This window comes from Ziziphus jujuba, chromosome 8 (assembly GCF_031755915.1).
Source record: "Ziziphus jujuba cultivar Dongzao chromosome 8, ASM3175591v1".
In the NCBI taxonomy this organism is placed as follows: domain Eukaryota; kingdom Viridiplantae; phylum Streptophyta; class Magnoliopsida; order Rosales; family Rhamnaceae; genus Ziziphus; species Ziziphus jujuba.
This window is the reverse complement of record NC_083386.1, coordinates 7,965,866-7,984,301: the sequence shown is the minus strand read 5'-3', so window position 1 is coordinate 7,984,301 and position 18,436 is coordinate 7,965,866. Positions and strand designations below refer to the sequence as shown.

Sequence of the window (18,436 nt, the reverse complement as noted above, 5' to 3'; positions counted from 1 at the left end):
ACCACCAAAAATGACATACTAAATTTAGTTTAACAATAGTTTTCATGCAATGTACTTCACAGAAAATGGCTTTCATAAACAAGGATTATAGCCTCAATGCCCACCAACTCCATAATCTCTTGGCAAGTTCAATACCTCAAGCAGAAGCCCTAGAAGGCTTTCTTCTGTTCACATTACACAAAATTCACCACAGTTTCTTCTTTTTGCCATGTCAAATAGGATAACATAACAATATTTTATTGTTTACAACTCCCATGCTTTCAAACCAAATCCAAAAATCTGGAGTCCATACTACTAAATATCCAATTATTGAAAATTAAGAGATGAAAAATAAATAAGTATAAAATTATACTCCAACAGAATGTGCTGTGTCACGACAACCTACTTACATCATATTACAAATATTTACTTCCAAAAGCCTAAAACCATGGAGAAACACCTCTTTATTCAGTATTTGATATGGCATCAGATTCAGATCACCAACTTATATCACATTTGATGTGGCATTTCCAGCAACTAATAGATAGATACAAAATACTGCTCAATGACGCCTAGATAAACATTCTACCAAAGAATCATTCAGAAATTCATTAACTGACCTCCCCGAAAAGAAAAATGAATAGCCATTGGGTAAGATCATGTTAACCTTGTATGCATCTACCGCTTGGGTTCATTCACATTCTTCCCCTCAAAAAATTCACCCAGCATTCGTTCAAGATCCTCTGCAGAGAATCTGATGTACTTCTGGGGGTTCTTTCCATTCTCAACCAGAGGCCTGTTTGACAATGAATGAAAAAGTTATGCAGCAATGGTTAAAAGGACTATTTCTTTAGCAGTTGGAATGAATTCATCTTTGAGAAGAGAATTAGTAACATCAACTACAGACTTAAAGAATGAATTATAGTGACTAATCAAGTTTTCTGCTACACCTGATTGTACATGCACAGATTTTATGGATGGTAAGAAAACTCATCCAAGATAGCCAAAACCTTCAAGAAAATATTTGCAGGCTGAAGTTTAGAACTTACCCAAAACGTTTTGCAAAAGATCTGTATGCAGGCAATAAGACTTCAGCAACTGCTAGCCTCAGCGATTCACGCAGCTCGGTGTCAGGAACTGTCCATTGTGATTGCTTTTGATGAAGCTCCTCAAATTGTGTATTGAATATCTTGAACCTGATCATTAAATGCACTTACCCAGCTAAATTAAAATATTTGCAATAAAATTGATTCTTAAATGAAAATATATCAAATAGGGGGTATATCCAGTAGGATGCAAGCTGATATCCTACCTGTCTTTAACCATTGCTCTTGAAACTCCACTACTATTACCTCCATCAGCACCTACTGTGCTACCCCCTCCAGATGAGGCCAGGCCTTGAACAGATAGAATTTGCAGAACCTGGAAAAGAGAAAGCACAAATATTTAACTAGGTGGAAGCATAGTCCATTCTAGATCAACAGTCTTGAGGTAACATAACTATGACAAAATGCCACTGTTCTAATATTTCAATAAATGAGAACTGAAACCACATCTAGAGAAAGAGAATACAGATAGGCTTTAATATAAACAGTACAGAAAGGAATCAGACGAGCAGCATAGTATTTGGTAAACGGGCAATGTATCATAGTGTTCCTATATCACTAAAACCAATATTTTAATAAGGTGGAACATTCTTCAGGCTACATGACTGTGGATGGGACGTATAATCTTCAACCAGATGATAGCATTGGAGGCTGTGATGGACAATAGAAAAAATAACTAGTGGAGCATCACAGTATTTTGTGAAGCTATTTGGCAGTATGTCACAGAGCCATTCTGTCACTAAAAGCAATTGTGCATTGATGCAGAGCTATTCTGTCTCTAAAAGCAATTGTGCATGGATACGGTAATTACGAAGGTCTGCCTTGGTTGTCCTTTTACATATCAAATTTGTTGTGTGTTTCAGTTAGCGCATTCCAATGCAGATAAGCCAGAATGAATCCTCAGTAGCAATATAACCTTCAGTAATTCTAATATCATTCTCCCAACCATGAACAGAAATATTCTCAGAATATTCCCCAACAAGCATTGTGATGTTTATCTAGATGTCATAATAGGTCTTGGCACTGAAGACATACAGATGTCCAAATATTGAACCTGGATAGGTTCAAATTGATAAAGTGCAAGGGATTAAAGATAACTAAACATGACTCAGTAGTAAAAAGTTAATACATATATTAGATATGTTGTACAAATTTTTAAAAAAGGACAGCATAGCAGAATAAAAGTTTCATTAAGTTGAGTTTTAAGCGAAGCTTCCTAAAGACCAGGTTGCCCATCCATGCCAGAGAACAAGGAAAAAGGAAAAAAGGATAGGTGACAGTTATATTCAGACGCATACTTATCCATGAGAATACATGCACAAATATATGTTAAAAAGTAGTGCAATCACATGCTTGTGCAAGTGGCATGAATGGGAGTTTACAGTCATTATTCTCAATATGGGTAAATTTTCCATGTACCAGGTCATATATAGGGAGGCAAATTACATAAAATTCAAACAGAAGAATGAACAGATCAAAACAAGACGAGTCTATGATCACATAGGTCAATTGAACCCCAATATATGCACTAGAGATAACAAGATGACAAATCCAAATTCCCATGATTACATGACAGATCTGAGAAAACAGTATTGGGTCAATAGACATCACCTTTCCCCAAGCATTTCTTTTGTATTGATTTGCATGTTGCTGCACTATCCTCCGGTGTCTTTGCACCCAATCATCCCCTAACAAATCCTTGGCTTCAGATCTTAAAAAAATAAGGAAAAAAGTAAGCAGTACTGACATTTAAAACAAGCTTGCACAGCCATAACTGAGAAGTCTATACGATAATTAAACGAGACAAACCTTCGTACAGATCTGACCATGTAGTGAATATTGTTCATGAGAAATAGGTGTGTTAAAGCAGGATCCTTGTATTGCTTAGACTTCCCATCCAAATTGGTTTGAAGAGCCTGCATTATTCGCATGGTTACAGAGGCTAACTGCGAACCAGAATCATCTCCTTTTTCAAATTCTTGGAAAAGTTGGCTCAAGGTCGATTGGTAACTGAAAATTATTAATGCAAGCAACTAATATCAACACATAATTTCAAACCATAAAAAGACAGAAGAATCAGAAACTGCAAAGGAAATTTAAAATAAATGAATAAATAAACTCACAAACACATAAACACAACCTCAGTTTTTTGCACAATAGGTACGGAGTTGCACCGCAAGAAGAATAAACAAAAATTTAAACTGAAGTACCCAAATCAGGAGAATTCAAAAGACAACCAAGGACCGATTATAGAGATACAAAAGCTTTTATTGTCAGAAATTCATTAGTAAAGCATAGAGCATTTCTTTATGAATTAGAAGGAACAGAAGATGATTAAAAGCATGGTTAGATGAACTTACTCAAATAGAAATTTCACATAGTTAATAACGTAGCTTGTCAAAGGATGAACAGTTCCATCTGATACAGCAGTTTTTGTTGCATCCTTCTCAACTGCTTCTTCAAAATCACCAAATGTCTCTTGAGCTGTCTGGGCAAGCTTTTTTGTAAGACCCAATGCTGACTCTCTTATTTCACTGCACGCTTTACCTTTAAATATTGTTTCAATCTGCAGATGAATCAAAAATCAAGTTGATGAATGAATCTGTTGCACCAATATCCTTCGGATAACACACATAGATTATATATATATAAATATATATTAGCAATTTACAATTTAAGCCTTTTAACAAGGTATCAGAGTTTAGTTGTCTGTCTGGTCTTGTGTTTGATCCTACTAACTTAAATTTTCGTATGAATTGAAACTCCATAAAATAGCCATACATAATAAGTCATTTCTCTTGGGCGCTAGGTAATAATTCACTGTTTTTTAACAACGTATCAGAGTTTAGTTGTCTGTCTGGTCTTGTGTTTGATCCTACTAACTTAAATTTTCGCATGAATTGAAACTCCATAAAATAGCCATACATAATAAGTCATTTCTCTTGGGCGCTAGGTAATAATTCACTGTTTTTTTGCTTTAACTAGGTCATACTTCATTGTTAAGCGGTAAACTAGTGTGTGCTTTCTCACATGTCATTTTACCTCTGTATGAAGTTCTCGCATTATCTCATACATGTCTAAAAGTACAAACAACTTTTCTGGTGACCTCTTGCTATTTGCAATTGCCTCCCCAAAACTAAGCAGCACTGAAACGCTACTTGTGGTGACTTCAGCAAAACATTGATCACTGAGAGAATCAAAGCCTTCAAATAGTTGATCTAAAACATTCCGCTCTCCAGCAAACAGCAATTTGACCTGTTCAAGCATTATTAGATATCTCGAACTCAAGCATAGATAATTACACACTTAGTCTAAGTCCCTTACAGCAATGCGCATGTAGTGAATCCAATATCCAATTTTGGCCTCCAAAACCTCCCATTGCATCTTCTGGACATCCTCTTTGCTAAGTTTTTCAACTCCCAATTTTCTAAGGCTTTCTTCCAAAACTGATGAACGGACATCCCTAAGTAAAATAGCGAGTAATAAACGCCTCAAAATTTATTAACACTTCCAGTTTGTATCAACTAATACACACACTTAAACTTTACAACAGCAGATGAAACTAATGCAAATATGAACCTAATATAACATAAATTGACTGTTTGATGGAGTTTCTGCTAGTATATGAAGCTAATGCAGAATAGTTCTACACCAGCAGATGCAAAAGTTGCATAATTATTTGGAGAATAATTTCCCATGCTTCTTTTGGTACATATCCTGTGTGATTAAGCTTGGAAACAATAGGCAAACTAAACTCTCTAAGTTTAGAAAAACTTTATCCCATATATTGATTAACATTTTCAATTTCAGTTGAACCGAGTAACTAATAGTCAGAAACATACAAATTTTATATGCTGTAGTTTATTACCTATAAGGTAAAGCCAGGTATAGGAGAAAACCCAAGAGAGTGATCAAAAGTGACACAAAAATTAAAGTCATATTAAATGTCACACTCCCCCCAATCCCACCCCTTATCCATGATAATTTGAACGTCTGAAACATATAAAAAAAATATTTGAAGAAATTGAAAAACTGACCAAGGCATATCAAAAGTTGTAAAAAAAAACAAAAAATAAAAAATAAAAAAAACAAAACAAAACAAAATAATGACTATAAAATAAGGAGATGCCTTGAAGAATCTAAGCAATAAAGCTGATAGAATGAGGTAATCAGAGAAATCAAATGAACTACTGGCTAAGAATAATCAGCTTGAATGCAAAAATACTTCACCAGTTAAAAATAAAATAAAAACAAAAAAATTATAACAAAAATTCTTTAGACTAAGAAAGTATTCCTATTCTTAGTGAAACATGTCAATGAGAGAAAGTAATTAATTAGAAAAGAAAAAAAAAATCAAATATTAGATGATAACATAAAGAAACTATAGTGCTAGCAATACATCATACATAAATACGGTCTAAAATCCCAAGGATGAAATCCACAAAGCCCTCCAAACCTAAAATTCTACAATACAAGCACACATGCTGTTATAGCTGCCTTAGTCATATACAGAAGATAAAATGACAAAAAGAAAAGTAAGACCAACATGCCGTCTTTAACATCCAACTATAGGAGTTTCATACCTGTAATTTCTCACCAACTGCTGTTGGTGACCAGCTTGAACCATTTGCACAGCTAAATCACGCAGCAACAGAAGAACCCTTGGCGGTATAAGAGTAGGAGGTGTGTAAACAACATTTTCTAAGCTACTGTTTTGGTGCTCAGAAGGATTATGATGCTTGCCACCTGAATCACCCAGACCAGGAGATCCTGAGGATGGTCGGAGTGAGTTTGGGAGGCAATCAAAAAGACGTTCAGGCTCCACAGGTTTGCTGGAAATTCAGGGAAAACAAAGTTCTAAGACAATATAAATGAAGTTTAATTGCAAGGTTTTAAGCGAGAGTACAAGCACGTATAGCTCAGCACAAAACTTAATATCCTAACCCAGGATCAGTAGTAAAACTATAACCACTATGAATATAAACCACTAAGATTGACCTTTTTCTCATTCCCACATAGAAATAAAACAAATTTCACTCCTAAAATTAAGCAATAAAGTTGAATTTTTTTCTGCAGTTCAATAAAAATAAGAAAAGAATTGCCCACAAAAAAAAAAAAAAAAAAAAGGTAAAACTTTCAATTATTATAAGGTAGAAGCAATAAAAAAGCTGAGACCCCAACACTGTTAAGCAAAAGTGGAGCTAAAATCAGTAATAGCATCAGCATAGTAGTAGACATTCTGAAATCCAAATAGAAACTGGGTCTTCCATGTGCATCCCAATAAATGACCAGAAACAGAGGTGAGGATTTGCACAGGACCAGTTAAAGAATTTGGATACACTACCTTCTTAAGTTACCATCAATCCAAAAGTCCAAGGTAGCGGATCCAACCACATACATCACACCAACAGAACAGAAAATATTTTAACAATATGAAACAGCGTTATTAAGAGTTTAGTGGTAAAAGGTACTTAAAACAAAAATTAGTAAAGATTCAGCACATGATCTTAAAACGTTGTTCACCAAAACGACATGCAATACATTCTTCACACTATAAAGTAAAACAAACTATACTAAACTCTTCAGTTTTGCAGTAGTACACCAGCAAAAGATGATGATCCCCCACCTTCTCCTTCAAAAGAAGATTATAAACGCTCCTGTTATTTACTTTGCTTTCACATTATAACTAAATCTTGTATTCATTTCTCATTAGGAGAAGGATAAGCGCTGTTGTCATTTACTAACCTTATCAGACTATATCAAGATCTTATGTTCCTTTCTTATTAAATAAGGATATACACTGTTGTTATTTGCTGATCTTATCAGATTGTATCATTAAAGCTTACATAACTATGTACATTCAACATTTAGATATATTATGGTACATAAACACATGGAAAAAATAAAAATAAAATTTAAGAAATTAAGAAAGATAAAAGAGACAACACTTCATTCGTATATTCTATATAGAAAAAAAAAAAAAAAAAAAAAAAAAAAAAAGAACTTAAACAGAGAAAAGAAAAAGGTATCATTAAGCACAGAAGGACTAACCTGTAAGATGATAATAACTGCTTAAACTCCTCTTCAAGCTTTGAAATAGCTTTAGTAAGTAAACTATTTGCATGATTGATAACTCCATCACTACTCTTAAAACCTTTGATGCTGCCAAAAAATTCGATATTTCTTCTTAGCTGATTAATAGCTTCTAGATAACTCTTCAAGTCCTCATGTGGTCCTTTTAGTATTTTCACTTCCGCCTATGAATTGAAAGGATAACATAATCAACAACTATGGACGATAACTCTACACCATATATAAGTAAAGTGTCTATAATAATTAGAGAGATGAAGGTTCATGTTCATCTTTCTTTACTCATCTCCATTCTTAGTCTAAAGTCAATCTTTTTCTCATCCTATAGGATGGAATTTCCATTCTTTTATGCTGTTAATGATAAGAGAATTAGCAAGCTTATTCTCTTCTATATCCTTGACAGAATTTTTTTGATTTCCTATTGTTGTGTATAAGAATGGCTAGACTACTGCTCCATTTTGAGGAAGAAAAAAAAAAATTATTGTTTTTCTTTCAATTGTTGGTTGAATATAACATAGGATTTATTTCCAATGGATAGCAGTTATTGAGAAACTTAGCTAAATTGCTCACTAGTTTTGATAAGAATGTAAAATTGCTTTTGACATTTGCAATGTTGCATGTACCAAATTCTAATGTGCATTTCTGCAAAAGTGAAGATCGATCAAGGAATATAGATAAAATTGCATACAATCATCATCATACTTGAACATCATAGCTGCTCGATAATCACTTAAAAAAATAAAAAATAAAAATAAAAAAGAAAGAAAACGAAAGTCTCAGAAAGATCATATGCCAAAAGTTGTTCCAGCAACCCATGTCCAAGTTTAATGAATTCTGTGAATTTTTAAACACAGTTAACAATGAAATAAGTAAATGGGTTATTCTGGCCAAAGAGAGTAGTGAAAGAACAGGCCCAAATTAACATATAGACTAGACATCCCAAAAAGGATTGTGCTTTTGCCATCTCAGCCACACAAAATTATAGATCAAAACAATATCCTTAAATAGTAAACTAGTTCCACTACAATTTTATCAGCAAGCTTTAAAAAGTCATATCACAGAAAATGCTATATCATCCAAACTTAACGAACTAACCGTTCTTATGAATTTTCCTAAGTGCACTGACACAATATGGAACTATTTAACATTAGGTTCAAATTTTTAAAACCATTAAACGAAATTAAAATGCTTCTCGCCGATCTAACAAGTAACTAGTAAATCTTATAAACTAACTTTTTTTGGGGCAAGTAAAATATCAATTATCTCAGAGACCAACCTGACGGGAAAGATCAAATTGTGCCAATACAACCTCTGCAGCCTTCAAAGTCTTATCAATATTCTCATGAGCTTTCCGAATAGAATGCGTTCTAATCTGTACCATCCAAAATCAAAGCCAAACCCCATTAACAACACTAGATCAAAGCTATAAACCAAAAAGTAAAAACTCAAACTTTCCCCGAGATCTGCTACGGAGAAAAGGCAAAAAGAAAACATAATCCTGGGAAAATCGACATATGTTCCTTTCTCGTCTAATGTATAGTAAAAGGGAAGTCTTAAAAATCAACAAGTGATCCAAAATGGGTCAGAAACAAAATCCCAAAAACTTTTCCATCTCCACGCATTCGTCTTCAAACTTTCTCAAGAAAAAAACAGAAGAAGAAGAAGAAGAAGAAGAAGAGGGACCCACCTGGGTAGGTCGCATGGCGGTCTCAAGGGCAGAGAGGCGGTGATCAAAGGAACCCAGAATGGAAACGACGCTATCCGTGATGGTTTGGCTCTTCTGAAGCGATTCCCTCATCATAGCTGCTTTCTCGCTCAGTGGATCCGCAGCCATTGCTGGAACCCCCATGGCTGCTCCTTTAGACAAAAACACAGAAAGAGAGAAAATAGAGAGAAAGGAGTTTGAGAGAGAAGAGAAAGAAAAGAAAAGAAAAGAAAAGAAAAGAAGAAGTAGTTGTGGAATAATTTAAACTTGAAAATGGTGGTGATGATGAAGAAGAAGATGATGATGACAGTTTGACATTTCTTCGGGCACAGACAAGGTGTTCTCTTTCTCTCTCTCTCTCTAGGTTCTCTAGCTGTTGTGGGTTTTTGACAGGGTGTGTTGTTTTTACTTTTTAATATAAAATTTTCGAAAAACCCTCTTCTTTTGGAGTTTGCATTGGTCTTCTTCTTCTTGGGTCTTTTCCGTGTTTAGTTTTCTTCTTTCCCTTTGTTTTTGGCTGCGGAAACTCATACCACTGAATTTTTTAAATTTATTTTATTTATATTCTAATTAACATTATTTTTAATATATATATATATATAATCATAATTTTATATAAAAATTACTTTTTTTATAAAGTACAAAAATTAAAATTTGTGGTTTATTTATCTATTACGGTACGGTTATCCATTCATATAAACCAAACTCAACAATTAATCATTTTGAAAAACCCAAAAAAAAAAAAAAAAGAACAGAAAAACAAATTAACCGAACGATTAATTAATCTTTGTTGATAGCTAACATGCTTTTACAAAGGAGTTTTTTTATACCAAAATCTTATTAAAAAATAAAAATAAAAAATAAAAACTACTAAAGGCATGTTTGACTTCAGATTATTATTTTTGCTCATCATTTAAAGTTAAACATGGATCGATAATTCGTTTCTTAGAAGACAAAAGAAGGCTAGCTAATAAATGGAAACATCAATATTACATACATATAATTATAAATCAACGAGTTGGTCTCATCCTTTATTACCAAAAAACAAAAAAAAACAAAAAAAAGTTGGTCTCATCTCATGTGCAGGAAAAGATATTTTTTTCAAAAGCTTCTTGGTTCTAAGATTATTTTATCTCAGCAAGACATATTAAGCAGCAAAATTGAGTTTATTGAGTTAGTAAAATATATATGTCGCCCAAACATATAGACATATGGACGTTTAATTTTAACAAACTATCAAGTTCATTATTTAATATACAACCAGGTTGAAAATTTCATCGCTTGGCATTAGCAAATTAATGAATTATCTCGAACCAAAAGATCTTCAAAAACTATATATATATTTTTTTAAGTTGACATAAGATAATTGTAAAAACAGATTGATTACTAGTTAATTAAACAAGCAATATCAATTTATAACTTTATAAAAATGTAACAATTTTTAGCATTTATCACATCATTATATATTTTCATTATAATTTAGAAGATAATTTCATTGAAAAGTAATAATATTTATAATACACCGTGTGACTTTTATGGGTTATATGCCATTGTCATTTTTTGTTACATATAACATGTTAACAAAATGCATGTACCTGCATGCTAAATGTTTGTGTGCATATATATATATATATATATATGTGGATGCATAACATATTAATCAATTTGCATTTTAGATATTCTTTAGCAACTTACAAAAAATAAACGGTATGTATAATAATGAATCTCCCATGAATTATGAAATACCTTATATATAATTTTGAGAAGGTAGGATTAATTTGGAGATATGATAACAAAGGCAGAGTTGAGAAAAGAGCAAATGTTACAACAACAGGAATACTAATCATAATACTTCTTTGCACAATCCTAGCAGAAGCAACTTTTTTACAATGCTAAATTTTAATAGATCTCTCCTTAAAATGTTTTATCATTTGAAATTTTTTTATATGGACAAGTTTCCATAAATATTTTAAAAACTAAAATTTTAGATAGTTTAATTGATTTGGCAAAACTACTCAACATTTGTCGGACACCAATCTATTCCTATATTATAGTGTGGATGGATATTTTTGTTTATTTTGAATTCAAATTTGAATCATTATCTAAAAAAATAATAATTTGTACTATTAGATTGTCTTTCTAAAAATGATATTTTCTTTCATTGATTGGATCAAAATTAGTTATATTACTTATTGAGTGATAAAATAAAATCAGTTTTTTTAATAATAACATATACTTTAATATGTACATCATAATTATTTTGTACCATAATATTTTTCATTGTAACAAATATGGATGCAGTAAACAATAATACGGAAACTTGTTATGAAAGATGCAAGAAGAATTACTGGTGTTTTACTTGTTGAAGATTCAAGCACATACTCAATTACTCGAGGATGGACTAAAAATTTTACGGGATATATATATATATATATATATATTTATATATTCATGTTTTAGTTTAATTAATTTTTACTTTTGTTGGCGCACTTGTAGAATTCTAAAAGAGGCATTGAAGAGGGTGAGTGAAGGGGCAGCCTTGTTAAATTCATTGTCCCTTAGCGTCTGCAAATTCATGAGTAACCCTTTTTCTGCGAACCAAATATATTTTTAAATCTAAAAATTAATCATTTTAATTGAAAAATGATGACCAACTTATAAACATCCTCTTGCTACAGGGGTTTTTTACAATTATAAAAGAGATTGCTAAGACAAGGAGATTTAAAGCACTTTTATTTAATTATAAATAGATCAAAGTTTACCCTTCAAGAAAAGTAACAACAATAGCATTTTATATGCTAATTGCCAACTTTGTAATATACTAAAAAAAATAATAAATTTATAAAATTCGTTAGCCACTTACAAAAGATAAAACAGTAGCTAGTAATAAACTGACAGTCTAATGTTTTAAGGTGGAATAATATATTTATATATGGATGACAAAGGTGGTAGAGTTAACAAGAGAGCAGATAATGTTACGATAATTATAGAAATAATTGTGATTAACATTGTGATTCATACACTAATCATAAAAGATTTCGTATTCCTAATCCTCTTCAATTTCCAAGATTTTACACATGCATCGAAAGGTATATTATATGCTTTGCTAGCTTTTATGGAAACAAATGTCGTCAATGGGAATTGGGTAAGGGTTAAAGAACATCCCTTTTATATATATATATCTATACTATAAGTCTATACTATAAAGGAGAGGAGAAGTAGTTTTTGGTCCTTTTTTACTGTTTATTTTGGTCCAAAACGGCACTCCTCCCATGCGTTTTGCCAACCTGTTTTTGAACTCTTTTTACTGTTTATTTTTTCCTTCTATACTATAAGTCTATACTATAAGGAGAAGAAAAGTGGTTTTTATCCTTTTTTACTGTTCATTTTGGTCCAAAACGGCACTCCTCCCATGCGTTTTGCCAACCTGTTTTTGGTCACTTTTTACTGTTCATTTTTTCTTTCTATACTATAAGTCTATACTATAAAGGAGAAGAGAAGTAGTTTGTGGTCTTTTTTACTGTTCATTTTGGTCCAAAACGGCACTCCTCCCATGCTTTTGCCAACCTTTTTTTGGTCCCTTTTACTGTTCATTTTTTCCTCATATTGTTATTTATTTTAGTTAACTTTTTTTTTTGGGGGGGGGATGGAATAACTTGTATGGTCTTAGCTTGATTTCAATGTTTACTCTTACTATTAAATTTGTTTAATTCAGGTCAATAATGCCTATGTCATTTATTTTATTTACAATATTAAATATAATTACAAGTAAGATGATAGTATTATTTATTTCAAATTTTGTCTAATTTTGTCAAAATAAAAAGGAAGTGTGTAATTTTCACTTTTTGATATATGGAAAGGAATTTGAACTTTAATAACTTAGCAAGTTTTTTAGTTGCACTCAATTAAACACTAATTCATCAAAATATATTTAAATCATTATTTTAATATAATAGTGGTGCTAAAATGATAAAAAGCAAATAGTTGTGGTAAAATACAGTGGATATGCACATAATATGATAATAGTCATACATAAGAGTTAGATATTATTTCAACATTAATACAAAATCAGGTTCAAATATCCATTTTATGGTTTGGGTGAAAAGAGTAATATATAATAGGAGTATTATTAGTAATGCAAAAAAATAGAAATAAATAAAAAGAGTAAAAACAAAGGGAATACTGTCAGTAAGAGTTGGATAATAAAGCCATAGATTTATATTTTCATATTTTATTATTATATATCATTTTATTCTAAATAAATTTTAAGGATTTTTATAAAAAAAATCAATAATAAAATTATTGTTTTTTAAATATTAATTTTTAATTCAGTAAAGTGTTACCTCAAACAACACTTATAACCATACAAATTAGAAAATATCACTGAAGTATTACGTTTTGACTACATTTTGGATTTGATATTTACCATATTTGAGTATTGAAGTGTAACAATGCTGTCTATGAGGACAGTCAAGTAGCTCTCCTCACACATTGTTTTTTCAAGATCAAATTCCCCAACTCCAATAAGAAATTAAAAAAATCAAAATTTTTATTTAATAAGTTACTTGAAAATAAAAAAAAGTATAATATAACGAATAAAATATAAAAAGAAGAGAAATAAATAGCTTAGTTAAGTTAATAGAAATATAACAAATATTAATATTTTTATCTTTTTTACTATATGATGAAAACATAATCCATAATATATGCAAATATCTTTCTTACAGTATGATGAGAGTAGCGAGAAAAAGTTTGCTCAGCATAAAGATAAACAAAGAATGCTTAATTGGCTATCATGAAATATTCTTTACATCAATATTGAAATGATAGACAATTGTAACTTTTTGTATACTATTACAAAATATTTTATTTTTAATATCCTACAATAATAGCACTAACATTAATATTTTGTAAAATGCAAGATGTAATAGAAAATAGTTTAAATATTACATATTTTTCTATTAAATCTTGCAGTTATCTTATAAAAGTATTAATTGTGCTAAAATATCATCATTTATAATGCAAGTACTTTGTGTTTTTACTGTTCATTTAATTTTTTGCTTAGTAAAAGAATGTTCTATTTTCTACAAAAATAAATCACTCTTCATAAAATGCTTTATATGATTATTTTATTCAAACAAATTTTTCCCTTTCTATTAATATAAAATTAAAAAAATAATTAGTAAATAGACGATTTTCAAATTATTATATCATAACAATCATAAAATTATTTTAATTAGAAATATTTTATGTAAACTATTAAATATCCAAATTTTATATTAAACCACGTGCATTGCACGTGGCCATACCTAGTATATATATATATATGACGTACTACTTTGCATTTGGCTATACAACGACAATCAAATTTTCCAAATACGGTAAAATGATTATAATTTTCATATGTTCATACTCGTTTATGTTAAGCGTTCTTAAAAGCGGTTTTGGACATTTGAAAATATCGAACATTCATTTTTTTTTTTTTTTTTTGCCCTTATAAAATTCTTATCATTTTGATTGTAAACAGATATAGATGCAATAATATAAACCACTATATATGGAAACTTATTATGAAGGATGCAAAAATAGAATGAATAATATTAATCAATTAATTCTATTACTAGAAGTAAATAAATGAGCTACTGATTAATTAATTAACATTTAAGATTCATTATTTTTACATTCATTTTTTAATCATTTTATCTTTAATGTCATTTTTTTAATTTCAGAACACCTTATTTATTCTACAAACCTTTTTAAGGAAAATTATATAACTTACTTTTAAAGTAGGTTCTAATAAATACTAGTTCACCAAAGCCGGGAAGAATAGAGTATTAAATCTTAAATAGGAAAGAATATATAAAAGCGTATGTATAATAAATACATTTGAATATAGGCATTAATAGAAGTATAACAAAATAACCATAATTAATTTTCTAATATATGTATTAAAATTTTGAATCCAGACAAGAATTTTCTCTACATGAACACTTATATATAGAGACAAATGGCAAGCATGGTACTATCCTATCTCATCACAACAACCAATTTATTTATTAGTACATAACACCATGTGGCATGAAAAGGTTGTCACCCAAAAATTGAATGCAAAAACTCCTTCTTCAGTAAGAAATCCCCATTTTTTTTTCTTTTTCTTTCTATTTTTCTGTTTAAAAAAGAAAAAAAAAAAACCATATATGATGATACTAGGCAGTTTCAAAAAAAAAACATATTTTGTCAAAGTGTCATGCATTCAAAACTAGGAAACAAAAATTTCATTGCTGGCCAAAAATTAAAAGTCAGATTTGGAAAGTAAGAAAAAGAAAGAAGGATCACGTTTTCTTCTTTTTTATTAACAATTAAGAAAATATAAGTTAAAATTTTTACAACTCATCAAAAGCTAGAGCTAAGCTAGCTTAATTTGTAACTTACTCTTTTTCTTTTTCGGAGCAGTAATAACATGAACTTGTTGATTAAGAAAAACCCCAGTTCCTTCTCCTCCACTAGATTCTTCAAGTTCTTGATGATTCACAACAATTTGGTTATGATCAGATTTCTGAACCACTACTTGTTTTTGTGGTTTATGATGATGCTCTGTTGAGCGAGGAAGAAAAACTCCAGTCCCTTCACATTTTGCACTAGTGATCTCTTGTAATGGCCAATTAGGGCATTCCACAAAACCCTATAATTGAATTAATAATTATTAAACAAAAAAGGGGGGAAAAAAAGGAAGGAAAAAGAGTGAAAAGGGTACCCTTTTTTTTTTTTTTTTTTTTTATATATAACCAGACTACCTGAAATTGTGTCGGTGCAAAGGGATGGAAATAGTGAATAGAACCAGGAAAAAGTTGAAAGACACCGTTCCAAGATGCATAGGAGTCGTAATGGTTATTGAAAATTGGAACTCCATTTCCAATGGAACCAATCCCATTTGGATCACCACTTGGGAACACCTATATATATGTACATATATATTTATATATATTATTAATTATATACACAAAAATTAAGTTGTATTTATCCAAACTATATACAAATATGAATAATCATTTCAATGCAGTTAAGCGAAAAAAAAGAGAGAGAAGTTAAAAGAAGAGGAAGAGTAAAATATCAAGTATTAATTCACATGGAAATTGCTCTGCAAATATCAAATTATTATCATAGAAAAAGAACAATTAAGTATACATGCGAAGAAAGCAGCAGATAACTATTAATAGGAAAACAAACACTAACGGGAGTGAGAAAGAAATTTTGATTGTGTGCTCCATTCTCAAAACCAACTAAATAAACATTTGAGAAACTACAAAGAATTGAATTGGAAATGGGAAAAGAAAGAAACCCAAAAAAATAAAAATAAAAAAATAAAAAATAAACCTGGTGGAAGTAAGGAGGTGGATATGGCAAAGAAGTTGGAGCAGGACTAGCAATGTTTGGCTGATGAACCAGAAAATGTGGAGCATGATGATTAATATTACCTGCACCTCCATTGTTTTTGTTGTTGTTGTTAGTAGGAGTAGAAGTAGCTAAGGTCATATTTGAATAAGCAATTTCATGAAAGACATCAGAAGGTAACCAAAGCTCTCCATCTTCTGGGTTTGGAGGGAAGTCTGTCATGATTCTTTTGCACCTTGCTGACAAGAAAAAAACCACTATATAATGCACCAAAAGCTTGATAAGTGAATAACTCTCCAATCTAAACCTCTCTCTCTCTCTCTCTCTCTCTATATATATATATATATCTATATATATATATATGTATAACAGTGATACAGTGTAACCGCCAATGCTTAGTTGGAATTAGTGTAGAGAAATAGCTCTCATCCAAAACTAACCAAATGATCACCTGACCCACAATAATTTTGATTTATAGTTAGTTTTGTAGTTGTGGCCCCACTCCTATACTGAACTAATGCTGATTTGGAAGAGATTTTAAAATGTCTAAAAAAATATTTTTTGAAAAGATAAAAATATATTTTTATAGCATTTGGCCAAATATATATATATATATATATAATTTATAATTATTTTGTTACTGAAATATTATTTATCTTATAATCATATGGAAACATTAATTAAATGAATTTTGATATACTACTTTCTAGAAGAGGAGTGATTTTTAAGAATCTTCCTAAAGGGGCTCTAAAATATATGTTATTACAGCTTCTTCCATTGGATTTTGCAATTTTCTAGTCCTAAATTTAAGATTTATGATATAAAACAAGTAAGATGCAAGTGAAAAATGTACAAATACTTTAATTAATAGATTTATATGTAAATCAAATTGAGCAACATCCTCAATTTTGTAATGTCTTATTGCCACTATGATTATATGGATGACACTTTCTGTATTAAAGTATTAATTGTTATTCCTCATCTAGGTCTCACCCAGTTAACATATCAATTATTAATTGATTTTATTTCAATATTTTTTTTTAACTTCTTAAAAATACAAATCTATAAAGAAAAAAATAAATTTATATCATTATTTCAATTAATAATTGTCATTCAACTGCCAATTTTACTTTTATTTAATTAGCATCGGAAACAAATAACATATTTTCAGTGTTATGAACTGCCACATTGCTATTAAGGTTTCAATAATGAAAATTTTAAAATTAACTACCAAGCAATTACCATGTAAGCTGCAAGGCTTTTAATTCTTCTCACAATTATCATTCTCATCAAAATTAATAACGTGCCTACTATGTGCATATTAAATGGAAGCATCAGATGCATCATCATAAACAAACTTTTACGTAGCATTTATTCACGCTTCAAGCGTTTTTGTTGCTTTTTTTTTTTTTTTTTTTTTTTTTTTTTTTTTTTTAGGGGTTGGTGGATACCGGGAGCGTTACTATTGCTTTGAATGGAAATTATATGTATTCTAAATTTTTTAAAAAATAATAAATTTTCACTTTTTTTTTAATTAAGAAATGTTTATGACACTTAAGACATTTTAAATTGGCATACTGAATTTTAGCAATTTTTATATTCTCTCCCTTTTTTTCCTAAGAATTTGTTGGATACATCTTTTTTTTTTTTTTCCTTTTTTTAAGGTTTTTAAAAATTATCAAGTGGAGTTTACTTGATTGATATGCCATTCACACTCTGCATCAATAAAAGAATGATTTCAAATCCAACATCCATTGCTAGAATATCATTAAATTTATCAACTCAAAAATCTGTGTAAGATTGATAGAATTCTATGAAATTAATAAATTCATTTCAAATATATACTTTTTTTTAAATTCATTAAATTCTAAATTAAATATATCTATTTCAAAAGTAAATATAAATCCAGTAAACCTAACGATGTTTGATGTGGCTTTGTTTTGTTTTCGCTAATGATTTGATTTGTTTTGTAAGAAATAGATAGATAACCTACTTAATCAAATTGACCCACTCCTAACAAAGACAACCACATAAAAAATAATCTTAATTCCAATATCCATTATATCTTCTTCTTTATTTTATGATATGAATTTTTTATTGATAAATTATTTATTTTTTCATAGCATATAGTGATAATAGTCACCATTCCTCTTAAACCTTTTTA

General features: G+C 30.1%; 2 protein-coding genes across 3 annotated transcripts; both read right to left on the bottom strand.

Annotated features, from left to right (window-relative positions):
* Nucleotides 1-324: 324 nt before the first annotated feature.
* On the bottom strand, nucleotides 325-9,316 carry LOC107413165 (exocyst complex component EXO70A1). The gene is made up of 12 exons (XM_048469825.2): nucleotides 8,863-9,316; nucleotides 8,452-8,547; nucleotides 7,137-7,342; nucleotides 5,669-5,917; nucleotides 4,410-4,548; nucleotides 4,128-4,340; nucleotides 3,446-3,651; nucleotides 2,895-3,095; nucleotides 2,697-2,796; nucleotides 1,292-1,401; nucleotides 1,029-1,175; nucleotides 325-775 (listed from the first exon to the last, which is right to left on the bottom strand). The coding sequence occupies exons 1-12, from the start codon at nucleotides 9,022-9,024 to the stop codon at nucleotides 658-660; spliced, it is 1,947 nt and encodes a 648-aa protein (XP_048325782.1). The 5' UTR covers nucleotides 9,025-9,316; the 3' UTR covers nucleotides 325-657.
* A 5,868-nt stretch (nucleotides 9,317-15,184) lies between these two features.
* LOC107413113 (uncharacterized) lies at nucleotides 15,185-16,578 on the bottom strand. Of its 2 annotated transcripts, XM_025072299.3 has the most exons (4): nucleotides 16,454-16,578; nucleotides 16,255-16,355; nucleotides 15,675-15,833; nucleotides 15,185-15,562 (listed from the first exon to the last, which is right to left on the bottom strand). In XM_025072299.3, exons 1-4 carry the CDS (start codon nucleotides 16,464-16,466, stop codon nucleotides 15,287-15,289), a joined length of 549 nt encoding a protein of 182 aa, XP_024928067.3. In that variant the 5' UTR covers nucleotides 16,467-16,578; the 3' UTR covers nucleotides 15,185-15,286. The 2 variants fall into 2 exon arrangements, with proteins under 2 accessions (XP_024928067.3, XP_015876467.3); XM_016020981.4 differs by having other exon boundaries at nucleotides 16,255-16,578.
* Nucleotides 16,579-18,436: the final 1,858 nt, after the last annotated feature.

Coding starts and splice junctions, on each gene's coding strand:
- LOC107413165 (XM_048469825.2), bottom strand. CDS start 9,024: ATGGGGGTTCCAGCAATGGCTGCGGATCCACTGAGCGAGAAAGCAGCT. Junction 4,341..4,409: donor TTCACTACATGCGCATTGCT/GTAAGGGACTTA, acceptor ATGCTTGAACAG/GTCAAATTGCTGTTTGCTGG. Junction 3,096..3,445: donor TATGTGAAATTTCTATTTGA/GTAAGTTCATCT, acceptor AATAATTTTCAG/TTACCAATCGACCTTGAGCC.
- LOC107413113 (XM_016020981.4), bottom strand. CDS start 16,494: ATGACAGACTTCCCTCCAAACCCAGAAGATGGAGAGCTTTGGTTACCT. Junction 15,834..16,254: donor CACCTCCTTACTTCCACCAG/GTTTATTTTTTA, acceptor ACATATATATAG/GTGTTCCCAAGTGGTGATCC. Junction 15,563..15,674: donor TTGCACCGACACAATTTCAG/GTAGTCTGGTTA, acceptor ATTCAATTATAG/GGTTTTGTGGAATGCCCTAA.